The 18,507-nt window shown below is 42.8% G+C and overlaps 1 protein-coding gene across 2 annotated transcripts in view; it reads left to right on the plus strand.

Annotated features, from left to right (window-relative positions):
- The window catches only part of CDH13 (cadherin 13), a 1,164,519-nt gene that overhangs the window by 480,400 nt on the left and 665,612 nt on the right, over positions 1 to 18,507 (plus strand). For both annotated transcript variants that reach the window (XM_016930253.3, XM_016930251.3), the window contains one exon: positions 17,885 to 18,001. In XM_016930253.3, coding sequence (XP_016785742.2) covers positions 17,885 to 18,001 — 117 coding nt within the window. The remainder of the gene's footprint in view (positions 1 to 17,884; positions 18,002 to 18,507) is intronic.

An 18,507-nucleotide genomic window follows, 5' to 3' on the forward strand; every position in this document is an offset into this window, starting at 1 on the left:
ACAGCTGAATTCTCTTTCTCTCTGTGTATTGATTCTGGAGCATTTGCGTATTGAGTGGAATTTTAGGTGGGGTTTTTTTTTTTTTACAGTCACATAATTCATTCCTCTGACTCTTTGTCCCTCCTCTTTTCTTTTTTCTTTTCTTTTCCTTTTGCTTTTCTTTTCTTGAGACAGCATCTCGCTCTGTTGCCCAGGCTGGAGTGCATTGGTGTGATCTCGGCTCACTGCAACATCCGCCTGCTGGGTTCAAGCAATTCCCTGCCTCAGCCTCCCGATTAGCAGGAATTACAGGTGCCTGCCACCACAGCCACCCAGCTAATTTTTGTATTTTTAGTAGAGACGGGGTTTCACCATCTTGGACAGGCTGGTCTTGACTCCCTGACCTCGTGATCCACCCACCTTGGCCTCCCAAAGTGCTGGGATTACAGACATGAGCCACCGCGCCCAGCCCCTCTTTTTCTTTTTATCTCTTTCTCTTCCTTCATTCCCCTGGTATGTAGTTAAGGCCATGGTTGTGAAGTATCCGCATGATGCATCTCCACTATACACCGTGCTTGTGGCAATGGAGGAGGCAAAGGACCACAGAGGAAGGACCCTTAGGTGGAAAAGCCAACTCTGTCCATGCCCCACCTGTAAATGTTTGTGTTGCAGAACTTTCCCCTTCGTTCAGCTAAAACTGAGTTCTTGTCAAACAACCAGGAAAGACTGGGCTCACAGCCACATAAAAGGGTGAGAAACAGAAGTTATTGGACAAAAAGGAATAATAACTCTCAGCAAAGCGAGAGAGGGTCCTGCTTGCAGGTCTCCCGCCTCACAGATTGAATCCCAGGTTACCACAGAAACAAGAGAGGCCAGGCTCCTCCCCACTGCAAAGGGCACAAACTTCCTTAGGCTCCACCCCATCCTCCCAGTGCACAGGTGGGCATTATTTAGAAAGAGTTGGTGGGGAAAGGGTGGGCTTCATCCAGGACCAGCAGTCCAGTTTTTCAGCCTTCAGGCTATTTTAGGCTCGAAGGCAGGGTTTTGCTGGGGACCCTTGGCTGTCTCTTGTCTGTATCACTTCGGCTTTGCAGTTAGAACACATCAGGCCAGTCTCTGCATTTCTTTGCCTTATCACAAGCCTAGAGAATGTGTACCCATCCCTAGGAGAGTCCTCAGTAAATGACTGATGGGAGCTGGGATATAAATCCCCCAGCTCCCTTGCCCTTCTGAGTCACAGGTTCTGCCCTGCCTCCTGGAATTCTCCAGTGGGAATGTACTTGTTAATGCTTCCCTCATCAGCTCCCTTCCCCTCCCTGCGTCACTTCCTCATTCTCCTACCCACATTTCCTGGGATGACCCACCAATAAAGTACTTGCTGTTAAATCCTCAACTTAGGGTCTGCTCCTGGGGAGCACAGGCTAAGAGTATTGAGGTCCTGGTTGTCCTGATTCTACTATCCAGTGGGCTCATGTACAGAAAGGAAACCAGAAGTTACGAGGATCCCTCAGGTGGCCTACAGTAAAGCAGGGAGAAGATGAGGATCATTGCACGGAATGTGGTCATAAAGAGGGAAGGGATGGATTCCTGGGAAATTTTCCCAGGTGGAATCTCTAGGACTTGGCAACCGCTCGTGAGTGCAGTATGGTGGGAACCAAAGAAGCCTTTCATACGATGTGAGCGTCTAACCCCTCAACTGCTGAGAAAAGGGATGCAGGAAACCCCATGGCTTTGGAAGGAGTAAGTGGGAAGGGCCGGATTTTCAGTTAAGTTTAGGATATGTTGAGTTTTAGGTGCCTGTGGATAGTCATGTATCATTTATGGTGACAGTGCCACGGGGAAGGTGTGTGTCAAACCCCTAATAAATACCCGCTGAATTGAAAATAATTCTTTTTCCAAGTGCGGGTTTTCTAACAGGGGCTGTCTCAAAGGCCAGCCAGACATTTATGAGCTCAGGCAGATGAGGAAAGCATGGTACCTGGATCACGTGTGCTCACATCTAGAACACATGCTCAAATTAACACAGCTGTGGAGGCAGGAGTACATATGTGTATTAGAAAAACAAGCCCCATCTGTAGAGCGCCGCAAGATGCCTCCAGCTGGTCACAAGTAGCTATTGAACATGAATATTTTATCAGTGCCAGAGCAGATAGAGGGAAACTGTATCCATTATATTCTCATCGCCATCACATGTGGTTGAATGGGCTTCCAACTAAAGAATCTAAACATGTTTAAAACATTTTTCACCTCCAGTAAAACTAGCAAGTCTTGATTTGTGTTGTTATTGCTCCTGCTAGATTCATGAAATATTTCAGAGGCAATTGCATCTTGGAAGTGTGGTTTGGCAAATTTTCATCCAAAGCGTATGTTTTTGTTTTATTTTTTAACTAGCGGTTCAAACGTGGGAAAGTTGACATTTTAGAGCAAATGGTAGAATATGTGGGGTTATTTTCTGTTGCTGTTTCATTTTTAGGTTCAACTTTTCAAATATAGAGCTGGATTAAGTCTCACTAGTAGCAGAAAACAAAGTCTGTTTAAGTAAATGTGTTTTCAGGATGGCCCAACTGTACAGAAACTTGCAGATCTCACGTTCTGATCACTCCATCAACTGTTGCTTCTTTAAAATACTCAAGAGTCACTTACGATGTTTAATTGGCATGTCTGTCTTTCAAAATGAAAAGCTACAGGGTAGCTTGTGTTAACCACACAACAGCTGGTTTTGGTCACTTGGTAGGTGACAATCCAGTGACCGCAACCAAGGAGGATTTAACAAGGGATTTTATGCCTTGCAATGAGGAAGAGCACTGGGGAAAGTTCCCGAAGGGGTGCCTCCCAGAACACGAATGAAAACAGGGCTTTTACTGGGCTGGCGAGCTGAGTCACTGTATGTAGAGGTGGAGTGAAGGCAGCACATGCTCAGTCACCGATCATGCTGCTACATACTTGTACATACTTACTGTCTATACATTGGTCACTCATGTATAGGCAGTGGTGAATAAGCTCCTCCCTGGGCCTGGTTAGTAGTATGGTAATACAGATAGATAACCGAAGTACATCTCCAACTCAGACATCTCTGTATCCAACCAGCTTTTGTTTTGCCAGGGTCGGGCTTCTTTCTGAAATTTTTGAAACAAAAAAAAACCAAGGTGTGACAGTTATAAGGGGCTACTTCTTCACAGTGCATACCCCAAAACCTTGGGACCCTGGAGCATACCCCCAAAACCCTGGGACCTTGGGTTAGACTTGGACTTTTCCTGTTTTCTTGTTACTCAGCAACCACCACAATGCCTGGTCCATGGAAAATGGTCAATAAATATCTGTTGGCTGGATAAATTAATCCCTAAATGTATGTATTAGGTTGTTGCAAAAAAAAAAAAAAAAAAAAAAAAATTAGCCGGGCGTGGTGGCGGGTGCCTGTAGTCCCAGCTACTCGGGAGGCTGAGGCAGGAGAATGGCGTGAACCCGGGAGGCGGAGCTTGCAGTGAGCCGAGATGACGCCACTGCACTCCAGCCTCGGCGACAGAGTGGGACTCCGTCTCAAAAAAAAAGAAAAAAATAGAAATGGCAAGGAATAAAATTTGCCTTCAATGTGCTTATGGTCTTGGGAGGAGCAGAGTAAAAAAAATCCCTAATTTCTATTGATATAATATCATTGGATAGTGCCATGATAGAAGAATGTCCCATGTGCAGTGAGAATCTAGAGAGAAAATAAGTGATTGCACTTAAAGTAGAGAGTCAGGGAAGACTTCCTGGGAGAGGTGACATTTAGACTAAAGCGTAAATAATGTTGATTTGTTTGCCAAATGGAGGAAGCAAAGAAGGATCCTGAGTGAAAGCATGATGTGTCTGAGGATTTGCAAGTCGATCATGAGGTTGCAGCATAGATCACATGGGAGAGAGTTGCTGACTGTTCAGGAGAGCAGATCATGGTATGCTAGGACAATTAGACTCTCCACTAGAGCATGTGAAGGGCTTAACATAAGGGAGTGTCATAATTACATTTATGTTTGGTCAGAGCACTCAGGCATTGGATTGGAGAATGGAGTTGAGATGAGAAGCAGTGAAGCACTTGCTGTAGCCATCATAAAAACCTGGATCATATCAATAGATCATCATAACTTGGCTTCAACAAGAATTCATAAAACCAACTCCTCTCTATTTCATGTTTCATCATTTTATGGAATATCAAAAACCTAAAGAGAAAGAGAAATAAAAATAAACTATGTGAACTTCTCCCTGATGAAGCATTCAGTCTTGTTTTCCTGGATCTCATGCATGTTAAATACATATTTAGATCTAAGCCACTATATCAAGGAAGTGAATAACTCTTATTCCTTAAATATCAATATGTGCACAAATTTTCTTATACCCACATAATTTTAGTAAAACTTTGGAGAAAAAAGTTTCCAGAGTTCTAGGGCTTTGTTCCATTTTTGGAAACAGTAATTTTAGAACTCTCTGCTTTGCTTTACTTATTCATTTTATCTCCCTCTGGGTTTCCTTCTTGATTTCTATACCTTTGTGTCTTCATTAATTAATTTTTCTTTCATTTATTCACACATGGAACCATTGTGTATTTGGTCTATGTATCAGTTAGGGCAGGCTAATTACTCTAGCAAACCAGCAGTTAACAACAAACCTATCCCGTTGGCAGGGAACTGCACTGTGTGAAGACATTCAGAGATCCAGGCTCCATCAATCCTAAAGCAAGCAAACAGGATTTGAGAGGGAGACAGAGACAGAGACACAGAAAGACAGAGAGAAAAAGAGAGAGGAAATTCTTGGTGATTAGAAATTTGTGTTTCTATGTGGTATGTGTATATACAGGTGGTATTTTTCTATTTGGAGGGCTTAATGTGTTTTTAGGTGTTTGTGGGTTAGGAGTTAGAAGAAATAGCCAAAAAGGAGGTGTAATTAACCCTTTATCTCTTTCTCTTGATGGGTAATGTGGTTACTCCCTTTTTGTTAGTTTCCCCATAATATTATAGTAAATACCTGTCTGAGTGTATTATGTGTGTGTATTTTGATTATTTCTCTGCACTGTGTTCCTAGAAGTTAAATTACTTAGTCAAAAAGCATGAACACTTTAAAGGCTGTCAAACATAGTTACATTGTTTTTCATTAAAATATCTGTACCTTTTTCTTTAGCATCGAGGTATCTATTTACCAGACCTTCGTGAGCACCGTGCAGTTTATTTTTTAGAAATATTTCTCAACTTTATAGTCAATATATTTGGCTATTAGGATAATTTCAGGATATTTGAGGAGGAACTTTAAGACCAGCTTATAAATTACAGCTCTTATAAAGGAGGAAAACATGTGGAACTCATGTCTGGTACACATGATTCTAGGAACTGGTGGTGTTTGGATGGCAGAAGTTACAAGGAACGCAAAAGCAGGGAGCATGAGCCAACACCAGATTGACCTCAGGCAGCTGATGCTATCGAATGAAAAAGGGAGGACTTCCATGCAGCTCCAGAAAGCAGAACCAAGACCCCTGAGGTAGATTTTGGTTTAACAAAAGGAAGAATTTTCTAAAAATTTTCTATAGATTTGGTTACTTCACAAAGCATTGAGCACCCCAGGATAAAATAATCCAACTGAGAGTGGCAGCTTTACTCTTATTAGAGAGAAGATTTCTCTATTAAAGACAAAATCAAAGCGAAATCACCGACATCTTACTCATTTATTTATTAGACACAATCGTGGAGCAAATACTCTGCACCAGCTACTGTGCTAACTCCGTTACCTGGATTACTCAAATTCTTACAATAACTCTATATTTATTTCATAATTGCTTTATTTAGTAATATTTTAAGTGCTTTTTAGACACCTGCTCTATGCCTGTCTCGTGCTAGGCACCAGGGGGCGTAGCAGCAGACCAGGAAAATGTAGAGTCTGCCCTTACGGAGCTGGGAGCCTTGCATGAAAGACTGGCACTGATGACACAGTGGCACTGAATGAACGTGTGATCAGAAGCTGAGACAGCGCTCTAGGGGAAAAAGGCAAAGTGCAGCCAATCCTCATAGCAAAAGAGACCGAGGAAGCCTAGAAGTGGTGCTTGAGCAGAGAGTAGAAGGATGGGTGGGGGGTTAACCAGGCAAAAGAGGGGAGGGACGGGAAGGGAAGTCACAAGGTGAGAAGCCCTCAGACAAGCACCTGCAATTGGAGGGTGCGTGCAGCTGAGAAGCAGAGCCAGGAGGACAGTGATAGCACTTGAGGTCAGAGTGGTCATCAGGATCCAAGCCTGCTGGATCTTCCTGGCCTTTGGAAACCCAGAGGCTTCATCCTTTGGCAAGGGGAAGCCTATATACCCTGTAGGCTTAATGAGGGGGAGAAGAATCTTTGTAAAAGATCTCGCTGGCTGCTGAAGAGAGAACATCTGGAGTTAACTCTCCAATTTCAGACTCCCCTGATGAAAATTGTTACTTCTGTTCTCCACTCCCTTATTTGGGCAAAGCAGTTTATTTTCTACCCGAAGCATATCTACCAATGGAAATGACTGAGATATTCTTTACGTTAGGAATGTAATGTAATGATTCTTAGATGGTGATTCAGATGATTGGTTATTGGACCTTCGATGCATTTTTTATTTTAATTTTGAGATTGGCCGTCCCCAACGCCTCTGATGTTTGACTTTCATTACTGGAGATGTTGTTTCTGATGTTGCTGGCGGTCCCTACTGAAAAGGATGCATGCATGAAGACTCAAGGCAACAATGACTTGCACCCATTTCTAACAATGACTTGCACCCATTTCTCCCGTATGGGGGCCCTTGATAAGCACTGAGTGGTGTAATTTACAACAGCTTATTGGCTTGATGTCATCCTATGAATCCACCAACCATCATCTTCTCTGACCCTTTAAAATGAGTTCTCTCACACCCCCTGACATGAGATGATATGAAGAACTAACAACAGATAATTTCTATATCACCACGTTTTATTATCAGCATAATTCTATACAGTAAATCTGCAGTGGGTGACTTAGTTTTGCTGATATGTGGCCTCTAGAATATTGGGAAAATAGATACATGGAAATTTAGGAAGCTTGTATCTTGCCTCTCCAACCTTTTAAATTTGCTGCAGAAAGTTGCATATTTGTTGGTTTTTTCTTCCTTAAGTAGGCAAACTTCAGCCCCAGGAGGCAATGAAGCAAACTTTAAATGTAGCCCCAGGTACTGCAAAGCTGGCTGAACCATGTGTTTGATTGCATACAAAATGTGAATTGAGTAGCACAGAACTGTCCTCCTAGCAACTTTGTAGCACAATGAGATCAGCTGCAAGAACGGAATAAATTGGAGATTGGCTTCTGCAGTTCCCTTCATTTGCAAAAATTTGCAGACAATTAAGCTGTCCCCCTGCAGCATAGGTAGCTCCTTTTAGCCAGGGGCTGGAGATTTGTTCTCTCTGGGAAAATGTTAAAGCTGTGATTATCTAGTTATACCTGAGTAAATGGATCAAAGGACCTTTCCAGCCAAGCACAGACCTCCTTGAAAAGGTAGTCTCCAGCAGCAACCCTGGGGAGGTTTATAGCAAAGTGTTTTTAGAGCAGATGGTTTTGGAGTTACAGAGGCCAAAGAGCTGAATGACTTGGGATGAGTCTTTTACATCTTTTAACTTCAGGAAAACAGCCATGGTGGTTCTGCCAGCAAGTCGTTGAATGGATTAAGTGAGATAATAGTACAATATGTTTAGCATTGTGCTTGGCATGTAATAAATACTCAATAAATGGCAGTATTTTCTATGGCAGACTTGGTGAATCCAGGACTAGGATCCCAGGCAAATCTTAGGGTTATAAAGGTTAGAAGGAACCAGGTTATGTCATCTTGAGTCTAGAATATAAGCTTCAAACTCTCCAAAGGAATAACCCTTAGGTCCTTGAACTCAAACCCGAAGCATCACATCTTTGCGTGAAGCCTGCAAAGGCTCGCTATTGCCTTGGAAGCAAATCCAATCTTCTTACCTTGACTTACAAGACTGTCCATAATTGGGCTGGGCTGACTGCATGAGTCTCACCTTTCACTGTTCTCCCTTAATTCCCTGCCTGCCAGGAAGACGTATTTCAGCTTCTGCAATGCTTTGCCTTGCTAAAAATATCTCCTCTTAGCAAACAAGTTTGCCCAGAAGTTATGAAAGTAGGAGAGGGAACAAAGATGATAGAGGCTTGTGGTTTGCTTATGAGGTTTTCACTATTTCTCCCTATCACTTATTCTATTATGCAAAGCCAGGGTCCAGGAGGGCAGAAAGAGGGAATGAGGACAAATTATCTGGACACTGTTTGCCTGTTTGAATGTCAGCGTATTTAGGAGATCCTCCAGCAGGTGGCCAGCCCGGGTCAAGCTGTGTCTGGCCTTGTGTTCAGGTGTGCAGGAAGTAGGATCATTCCTCTCAAATCTCACCACTTCCTCCAGTTGGCTGTTAGGGAAGGCTTTTATGCCCTTGGCTGGGTGTGACGGAAAGGGGCAGGGACAGACAAAACTTGGAGTGCGGTCCCAGCTGTAGAATGCTAGTCTGACAGACATAACAAAAGTGAGCACTTCTTCGCTTTTGGGACACCTTCCCCATTTGGTCTCGACATTGAGCACCATGCTTTGGCAGGTGTCAGAGGTTGGCTCCCGGGAAACAGACCACGCAACCGGGGAGATGTTCTCAGCATCCACACCTCACGGGGAGGGAGGTCAGGGGGATGGGGCGGGGAAGGAGGCTGATGGAGGAGTTGCTGACTGCAGGTACCTGGAGGCCTCAGCCTTCCTGGGCAGCAGGGATACGGGCAGGGATGTCCCCTGAGCATGGTCCCACCTGGAAGCCAGGGGGCTGACCTTGACACACTCCCGACCAGTCAGTGGATGGCGCTGCAGCCCCTTCTGTTTAGTCTTCACATCAGCAATGAAAGAGGGTGAAGTTCATGGAAATACTGTGGGGACATATCGCATGGTTTCTTTTCATGAAATGTCCAGAAAAGACAAACATATACAGCCAGTGGCTGTGGTAAAGCGGGAGTGACTGCTAATGGGCATGAGGTTTCATTTAAGGGTGATGGAGATGTTCTAAATTAGATGTGGTGGGGATTGCACAACTCTGTAAATTTCCTAACAATCACCGTGTTACACACTTAAATCGGGTGAATTTCATGGTACATAAATTATACCTCAATAATACTTCTAAAATACTGCAGGTGAGAGGGGCTCCAGCCAGAGAAATTGACTCCAACTCTCCCTTTCCACAAATCAAATGCTCAGATTTGCATTGTGGGAGGAGCCTGAGTGTTCATTGCAGGACAATGTAGGTTCTTCAGAGAGTGCAGACCACTTTCACATGCAGCTTCTCATTTTGTTCTGATAACCTAGAGGACAGGCAAATCATCGTAGGACGATGAGCACTGACCTACAATGAATGTAGCTTGTTATCTTACGACAGACCTGGGAGAAGGAGGAAATCCAACTAATTTATTTACTTTTATCCCTTTGAGTCTATTCTCCACAAAGCAGCTATGATCTTTTTGATTGCAACTGGACTCCTCAGCTCAAAACCCTTCCAGGGCTCACTCCTCATGCGGAGTAAAAGCCAGGGCCCTCCCCATGGCCTATGTGCCTCTCCAGGGTCTGACTTCCCTTCACCAGGCCCAGACTGTCTCCTTCCCCTCACAGCGCTCACCTTGCCCACGCCAGCAGCTGCCACACTGAAGCTCCGCCATGCCCGGTAGGCTCCTGCTGCTGGCAGTGCCTCCTCCTCCTGCCCACTTGGCCCATTCTTCCTCCATCTTCCACTGCCATCTCCTCGGTGGACCCCTTCTTGCCTCCCTGTCTAAAACGTCAGCACCCTCTCTCCCCGAGCACTTCCAGCCCTCCTCCCTGCTGATCTTTTTTCTCTTGAGCCATATGTGTTCTCTTTCTCTTTCTGTGGTTTGCCCCCTCTCTCTACAATTGAAGCTTCATGAGGGCACTTGCTTCTTTTAGGCACTGCACCATCCGAAATGCCTAGAATTCTACCTGGCAGAGAGAAAGGGTTTGATTGATACGTTTTGAAGAAATGAATGAAAGAATGAATGAATGACTTAGTTAATATGAATCTATTCTCTCGCTCCTTCTCACGTTCTTTTTTTCTTTCTGCCTTCCTGTTTCCCTTGGCCTCCACTCTCCCTTCCCACCCTCAACCCCTCCCCTGCCCCTCACTGTTTCAGGGGTCTCCCCTTTATTTCTGATATGTGTTCTTTGGGGCTGAGTGATGTCGTGCTTCCAGATAGCGTGATACTTGCTTTTTTTTTTTTTTTTTTTTTTTTTTTTTTTTATTATACTTTAAGTTTTAGGGTACATGTGCACATTGTGCAGGTTAGTTACATATGTATACATGTGCCATGCTGGTGCGGGATACTTGCTTTTAATGCACTTTCAGTTTCCCCTGAGATTGGGAAACAGGGAGGAAAGCAAATGAGGTTTTAACCTCAAATGCCCTAAGACAGGAAGATGAAGACCTTGCTTAGCTGCATGAAACCAGAGATCTTTGTGTAGGGATGACAGTCCTCCTGTAATAGAATCCAGCATGCGTGAGGCTCCCTGAAGACACAACACTGCCCCTGTGATGGAAGCAAGGCTGGATGAGGCTGCAGCAGGCCTCGGATGACCTAGGCTAAAGATGCTGCGGATCACTGTCCGGAGACTGCTGTGGGGGGAATCCCACAAGACACACATGGTCTGGTGTTGGTGGCGGCCCCAGAACCTCACTCTCCTCTGCACACCTCTGCGTGCCTACGTCTGTTCCTGTGACTGAGGGGATTGTGTTCGGCACACTGGAAGTGCGTAGACGTGTGGCATATGTCCGTGGGCCTAGGCAGCTGATGCATGTCTGTTGCTTGCACATCTGCTCGTGAGTGTGTGTGTATGTGTGTCTATCAAATGGATTCTGGTGTGTGTGTAAACCCACATGTGCATAAGTGTGTGCATTTGATGTCACGGAGAACATTGGACATCTGCACGCGTCTAGTGAATCTGGAAAGCTGGAAGGGGCTGCGTGTCTACATGTGTCTGTGTTTCAGATCTGGCCTTAGGCCACCCACAGCCGAATTACTCACTCCTGATACAGACCGAGTGGCTCATCCTCATTTTCTCACTTCCTCCATCCTGGTGTTAATAAGACTCATCCTTCATTTTTCTGCCGTTTCTGTGGTTCTTTAGAGAGTGCAGACGACTTTCACATGCAGTTTCTCATTTCATTCTGATAACCTAGAGGACAAGCACATCATCCTCCTTTACAGATGAGAAAATTTCCTTCAACCCCTCTGTGTCCTGCCTCGAGGGGAGCAGTATTGGACCTCTTCTCTGAGGCTGATGTAGCCGCTGATTCCTCTCACCTCCTGTGGGCATCTCCTCTGCTCTCTTGCATCTTCATTCATTCTGTGTTTCTTTCTTCACCACTGTGTTTTCTTTCCTCTGACCCCTTCTTCCTCAAGGTCAGCCCCATTCCTTGTCTCCCATTTAACTGAAGAACTTCTTTCTATAGCTCTCCTTTTCTTCTATGCCAAAGTCCTCACTGTCCATGTAATCGCCTTGCACACACCAAAAGCTGCTCTTTCTAAATTCAGCCGTCATCTGTTCATGGTCAAGCCTAGCAGCCTCCGTGATGTTGGAGGAGACCTCTGCCTTGTGTAACGTGGCTGTGCACTGTTCCTTTTTGGAATTCTCCTCTCTGTGCTTCTGGTTTTTCTTCTATGCTGACTAAACTTTCTGTGGCCTTTGCTGACATTTTAGAAACTCATCAAATGGTTACGTTCCTCCCTTTTCCGTGTTCCCTCTTCCCATAATCTGGGTTGTGCCATTGTCTCCATCTCTTGCAGCTACTCTTGTATAGGAGTGATTGTGACATTTGTCTCCCTCCTGAATGCAGTTCCTCATGTCCCCTAGAAATTTCTGCTTCACGTCCAACAGGTTCCTCAATGTCAACAGGTCTACTCTAGCACTTGTACCCCAAAATGCCTTTTTAAAAGCCTTTGCCCACTTGGTAATGGCAACACCGGAAGTCAAGAGATCTTAATACACCCCTCCTTTACCCTGATCTTCAGTTCTTTCCCATACACTGCTCTTCTGCCTTTTGTAACTGTCTCTTGAATTGATTACATTATTTTTATCACCACCGTTTTTGTGTTGTCCTTCTCTGAGTTTCTGGCCATGGATTGGCACCCTCACAGGCTTCATGCATGAATTGACAGATGCAAATACACACACACACACACAAACACAGAGAGTTGTCCCGAAGCAGGGTATATGGATGTCAGTCAAATCAGGTATGATGGTTCTTACACGGTCCCAGTCATACAGAAACATATGGCAGAACACACAAACTCATTAGCACAGACTCGATCAAAGGTGGGTACAGCCACAAATATAGAAGTAGACACTTGGCCACAAACACATACTTATAGATATACACGTAAATCACAGGCAAAGATAGAAGCAGAGCCACAGGCCCAGAAACGCAGAGCCATGGATAAATATTCACTGAAGTTTCTCCTAATGTAAGACAAAAACTTAAGCATCAGAAGAAGCAGGATGCCCTGACTTCAGTCATTCCTTTAAGATGCCCACCGTGACGGGCCCAGAGAGTCAACATGCACATGGTGACTTCTCTACAATCAATACCTCCAGCAGCCCCCCGACCCTGTCCCTTCCAGGTACTGTTTTTCCCGAATCAGAGCCTCCTGCTTCTTTTCTTGGGCACTTTAGATCCACGGATTAACACAATTGCGCCAGTTGCCATACTTCTGGGATGTGCCCTAATAATCAAGGAAATGGATGGGCAGCTGTGGAGTTGATGAGCTGGTGAGCTGGGAGGACACCAGAGGTAGGATGGATATGGGACTCAGGGACCTGACCACTCTGGACACCCGTGAGGACAGAAATATCACCCATTTGTGGGTATGAAAACACAAGCAAGCACTTCATGACACACTATGCAAGGTTCATTATTGATGACACAGTATGCTTTGTCGTTACTTTGGACACATTTAGACATACATTGTCATCATGAACTGAGGCCTACGTTTGCTCTAGGATGAAGCCCATTCACCAGTCCTTTACATCTGCACAAAGTTTACGTCTTTTTAAAGTGTTTCTCTAGACCAGCTCTCATCTGAGGCTCAAGATTTTTTTTAATAATGAATGATATTCAGATATTACAAATATATTTTACGTATTTCCTATTTTTGCCACCCTTAACAAACCAACAGAATCTTCATAGATGTTAAATATCAGTTTTGTGTAAATAGAACGCGCTCTAATTTTCTTTCTCTTTTTTTTTTTCTTTTTTTTTGAGATGGAGTCTCACCGTGTCACCCAGGCTGGAGTACAGTGGCGCGATCTCAGCTCACTGCAACTTCCATCTCCCAGGTTCAAGTGATTCTCCTGCCTCATCCTCCCCAGTAGCTGGGATTACAGGCAGGTGCCACCACACCTGGCTAATTTTTGTATTTTTAGTAGAGACGGGGTTTCACCTTGTTGGTCAGGCTGGTCTCGAACTCCTGACCTCGTGATCCTCCCGCCTCGGCCTCCCAAAGTGTTGAGATTACAGGCGTGATCCGCTGCGCCCAGCCAATGCTGTTTCTTTGTTTAGGGTTGGGTTCGTTTTGGGTGGTTGGCTTTTTTGTTCGTTTTGTTATATTATTCTTGCTTTTTCTTCTGTCTTATACAGAATCTAGTTTTCTTTGCCTGCATATTGAGTCCTTTTCACTTCCTAGAGACTAAAGTGTCTCTTACTTAGTCTCTTTCATTGAGATTTTAATATTCTTCTGTGATCAGTATAGTGTATACAAAATAGAATGCATTGAATATGATATTCTCTATTTTCCTACATAGCTTGTCTTAAATATTCTCTCTGCTAGCTAGGTAAATTGGAGCGGTTTGCATGCAACCTCTCTGAACTTTCTTCATTGATTAAGGAGGGATAAGATTTACTTTGGAGGTCTGTTGGAAATATTTGAGGGGACTCATGCCAAGTGCCCAGCACATTGGCCAACATATGCTTGCTGTATCATTGTTGTAGTAGTTTAGAGTAGTGATGGTGAGGGCATTGGAGTGATGATGATAGTGGTTGGAACATGGTCTTCACAATTGCCTTATTGGTCATGGCCTAGGAGTATTGCCTACTAACAAACCCAAATGTAACTTTGTCCCTGCTATGGAACATTTAGGATGTTTTCCATTTTTGCCCCTTATAAATCATGTCTCACTAAACGTCTTCCTTCATACAGTTTTACTCTTGTTTTGAATGTAACATTTGGTTGGGTTCCTAGCAGTAAAATTATGGACTGAAGGGATATGTACATTCATAAAGCTCTCAATAAATGAATATTGCCTGATTACTTTTCACAAGGGTGCTATGAATTTATACTCCCACCCAAATCAAGAGAAGGGCTATTTATAGATGCTTTCAGAGCCTTAGCTTATCTTGTTTCCTGTTTGAATTTTATTACATAAATTTTCCTTTAAAACTGTCACACACAAACACACACACACACACACACGCACACTTTTATGGGGCCTTGGGGCCAAAGATGGCATGAAACTATCATTTATCACATGATTTTGATAGGAACCTGTTGTTAGGTTTGAGATGCTTGCTTCTGATGATGCAGAAGACAGTTTTAATTAGTATGTGGCATTAAATAAGATCAGTTTGCATATTGGAAATGATATTCTTTTTCAATTATCTTTCAGTCCTCTGATCAGATCAAAGAGGAAGTCTCAGCTTGGTGCTAACACGCCTTTAACACTGCTCTGGCCCCTTTTTACCTGTAAGATGAAGAGCTTTCCATAGGCAACAGTTTCTAGCTCAAATTTAATAGTGTCATTAGGTCTCCAGCATGTTTATTTTTATGTTTTCCTTCTTTTATGTGAAGTGATACTAATGTTTTATTTAAAATGATACAAAGTTTTCATTTTGAACACATTTAATTAAAAATATGAGTTACGCATACAGCAAACACCCTGACAGTGTCACTCCAATAATTGAACTTGTGACATGCTACTTGGAGAGTGCATTCCAACAGTTGCCCCACTGATCATATAATAACAACACGTTTCCCTTGACAATACACTGAATACAAGTCTCCATAATGCCTGACATAGTTTGGGACTTTGTGATTGTCCCTTTATCCCTATTCATTTGTGAGTGTAAGGACCTTGCAGTGGCTCATGAAGAGAGTTGCTTTTTATTTTTCATTTTTAAAAAATTTTTTGAAGACTCTTAACAAAGTATAACCACTTTGAAAATGCCTATCCATTACCCTAGATAAAAATTACCTAGTATCGGAAGAGTACCTAAAAAAATATTCAAGGGGTACAAGTGCAGGCTTCTTACATGCACACATTGTGTAGTGGGAAGTGTGGCCTTTTAGTGAACCCATCACCCAAAGAGTGAACGTTGTACCCAACAGGTGATTTTTCAGCTCTCACCCTCGTCCCACCCTCCCACTTTCTGAAGTCCCCACTGTCTCTTATTCCACTCTGTATGTTCACAAGTACCCATTGTTGAGCTCCCACCAAAAAGTGAAAATATGCGGCATTTTTCTGTTTGAGTTATTTCCTTTGGATAATGTCTTCCGGCTTCATCCATGTTGCTGCAAAAGACATGATTTTATTCTTTTTTTAGGTTTGAGTAGTATTTTATGGCATGTGCGTGTGTGTGTATGAGTATGTGTGTGTGTGTATATGTTTGTGTGTGTGTATACATCTTTATAGATATGTTTATATATACGTATAGATATATTTACATATACGTATAGATATAAATATATATATCCCACATTTTCTTTTTTTTTTTTTTTTTTTGAGACTGAGTTTCACTCTTGTTGCCCAGGCTGGAGTGCAATGGCACGATCTCGGCTCACGGCAACCTCTGACTCTTGGGTTCAAGTGATTCTCCTACCTCAGCCTCATGAATAGCTGGGATTACAGGCATGCACCACCACGCCTGGCTAATTTTGTATTTTTAGTAGAGACGAGGTTTCTCCATGTTGGTCAGGCTGGTCTCAAACTCCCAACCTCAGGTTATCCACCCTCCTCAGCCTCCCAAAGGGCTGGGATTACAGGCGTGAGCCACTGCATCCGGCCCCACATTTTTTTTAATCCTGTCTCCTGTTGATGGACACTTAGGTTCATTCCGTATCTTTGCTATTGTGAATAGTGCTGTGATAAACATACAAGTGCAGGTATTGTTTTGATATAATGATTCCTTTTCCTATGCGTATATACCCGGTAGTGGGATTGCTAGGTTGAATGGTAGTTCTGTTTTCAGTTCTTTGAGAAATCATCATACTGTTTCTCATAGAGTTTGCCCTAATTTACACTCCCACCAACAGTATATAAGCATTTTCTTTTCTCTGCAGCCTCACCAATATTTGTTGTTTAAGACTTTTTAATCATAGCCATTCTGACTGGTATAAGATGATATCGCATTGTGGTTTCAATTTGCATTTCTCTGATGATTAGTGATATTGAGCATTTTTCATATGTCTGTTGGCCCCTCGTATGTGTCTTTTTGAAGAATGTCTGTTCATGTTTGCCCCACTTTCTTTTGTTTGTTTGTTTGTTTTGAGCTGGAGGTTCGTTCTGTCACCCAGGATGGAGTTCAGTGGTGTAATCTTGGCTCACTGCAATGTCCGCCTCCTGGGTTCAAGCAATTCTCCTGCCTCAGCCTCCCTAGTAGCTGGGATTACAGGTACCTGCCACCATGACTGGCTAATTTTTGTGTTTTTAGTTGAGACCTGGTTTCACCATGTTGGCTAGGCTGGTCTCGAACTCCTGACCTCAGGAGATCGGCCTGCCCTGGCCTCCCAAAGTGCTGGGATTATAGGTGTGAGCCACCGCACCCGGCCTGCCCACTTTTAATTGGGTCATTTTTGTTGTTTGAGTTCCTTGTAAATTCTGGATAATAGTCCTTTGTTGGATACATACTTTACAAATATTTTTCCCATTCTCTAAGTTATCTGCTTACTCTGTTGATTGCTTATTTTGCTGTGCAGAAGCTTTTTAGTTTAATTAAGTTTGAATTGTCCATTTTTTTTTTTTTTTGGTCATGTTTGCTTTTGAGGACTGGGCCATAAATTCTTTGCCGAGGCCAATATCTAGAAGAGTTTTTCCTAGGGTTTCTTCTAGAATTTTTATAGTTTCAGGTCTTATGTTTAGGTCTTTAATCCATCTTGAGTTAATTTTTGTATATGGTGAAGGCTGTGGGTCCAATTTCACTCTTAGGTATATGATTATCCAATTTTCCATATGGGTGTTTAGCCCAACACCATTTATTGAATAGAGCGTCATTTCCCTATGATACGTTTTTGCCGACTTTGTTGAAGATCAGTTGGTTGTAGGTATGTGGCTTTAGTTCTGGATTCTCTGTTCTGTTCCATTAATCTAGATTTATACCAGTAATATCCTGTTTTGGTTACTATAGCTTTGTAGTATAATTTGAAGTCAGGCAATATGACGCATCTAACTTTGTTCTTTTCACTTAGGATTTGTTATAAAACCAATTCTTTATTGGCTATAAATCAAATAAAATTTTATATCTAAGCAAGTCCTCCAGATTCCTGACCAGGTGAGTAATCCACTAGCTAGGCAGATTAAGAACAGCAATATGCAAGCAATGAGAGATGCGTAAATCAAGACTGTCCTTGTGAATAGAATGATTTGGAAGTTGGGTGTTCAAATAGCTTAATGATAGTTATAGTGAATAACAATGTCAGCTTTAGTATTATTCTAATAATGTACTTGGTAATGCTAATAGGGTTTGATGGAATACAATGAACACTTTCCAAACAGCTGTATGCTTTCCCAACAAAGGAACTCTATCTCGGAGCAGACTGATACATCATTTCAATGGGAGATTTTAATCAGTCATTTTGTTTTCCCTTTTAGGATATATTTAAATTTGCAAGAACTTCTCCTGTCCCAAGACAAAAGAGGTCCATTGTGGTATCTCCCATTTTAATTCCAGAGAATCAGAGACAGCCTTTCCCAAGAGATGTTGGCAAGGTAAGTCAGACAAACAGCAAATGACAAAAACATGTTTTTATGAAAAGATGAGCACACAGGAAGCAGACTGAGTATGACTGTCTTGGTGACCAGCTGGAATTAGTCTTCATCTCTCTATGATAAGAGACCAAATGGTTTTGTCATGAAAAGAATGTTGGAAGATCATTCATATGCAAAAGAGGAAATTGGAAAAAACCAATAGCAGCTTTGAATATTACAGGATCAACATGGTAGATGATGTTGAAATTACGCAGGAAGATGTCAATGGTTAAGAAACAAGGCTCATTGCTTTTATAGATTATATTCAGATGATTACCAGATAGGGACCCCTAGGATGGTAGTATGTTGACATGTGGCCTTCACTGAGATCGTGTTTTTCAAATATTTAGGTCTAAGCATACCACTGGGTCAGTTTTCCAAAAACTAAACCAGATCAAGGGAATAAAATCATACTAACCATATCCAGAACCAGATATGGAAAACACTATCCCATGAATCAGAACAAT

The sequence above is a fragment of the Pan troglodytes genome, chromosome 18 (genome assembly GCF_028858775.2).
Source record: "Pan troglodytes isolate AG18354 chromosome 18, NHGRI_mPanTro3-v2.0_pri, whole genome shotgun sequence".
Lineage (NCBI taxonomy): Eukaryota > Metazoa > Chordata > Mammalia > Primates > Hominidae > Pan > Pan troglodytes.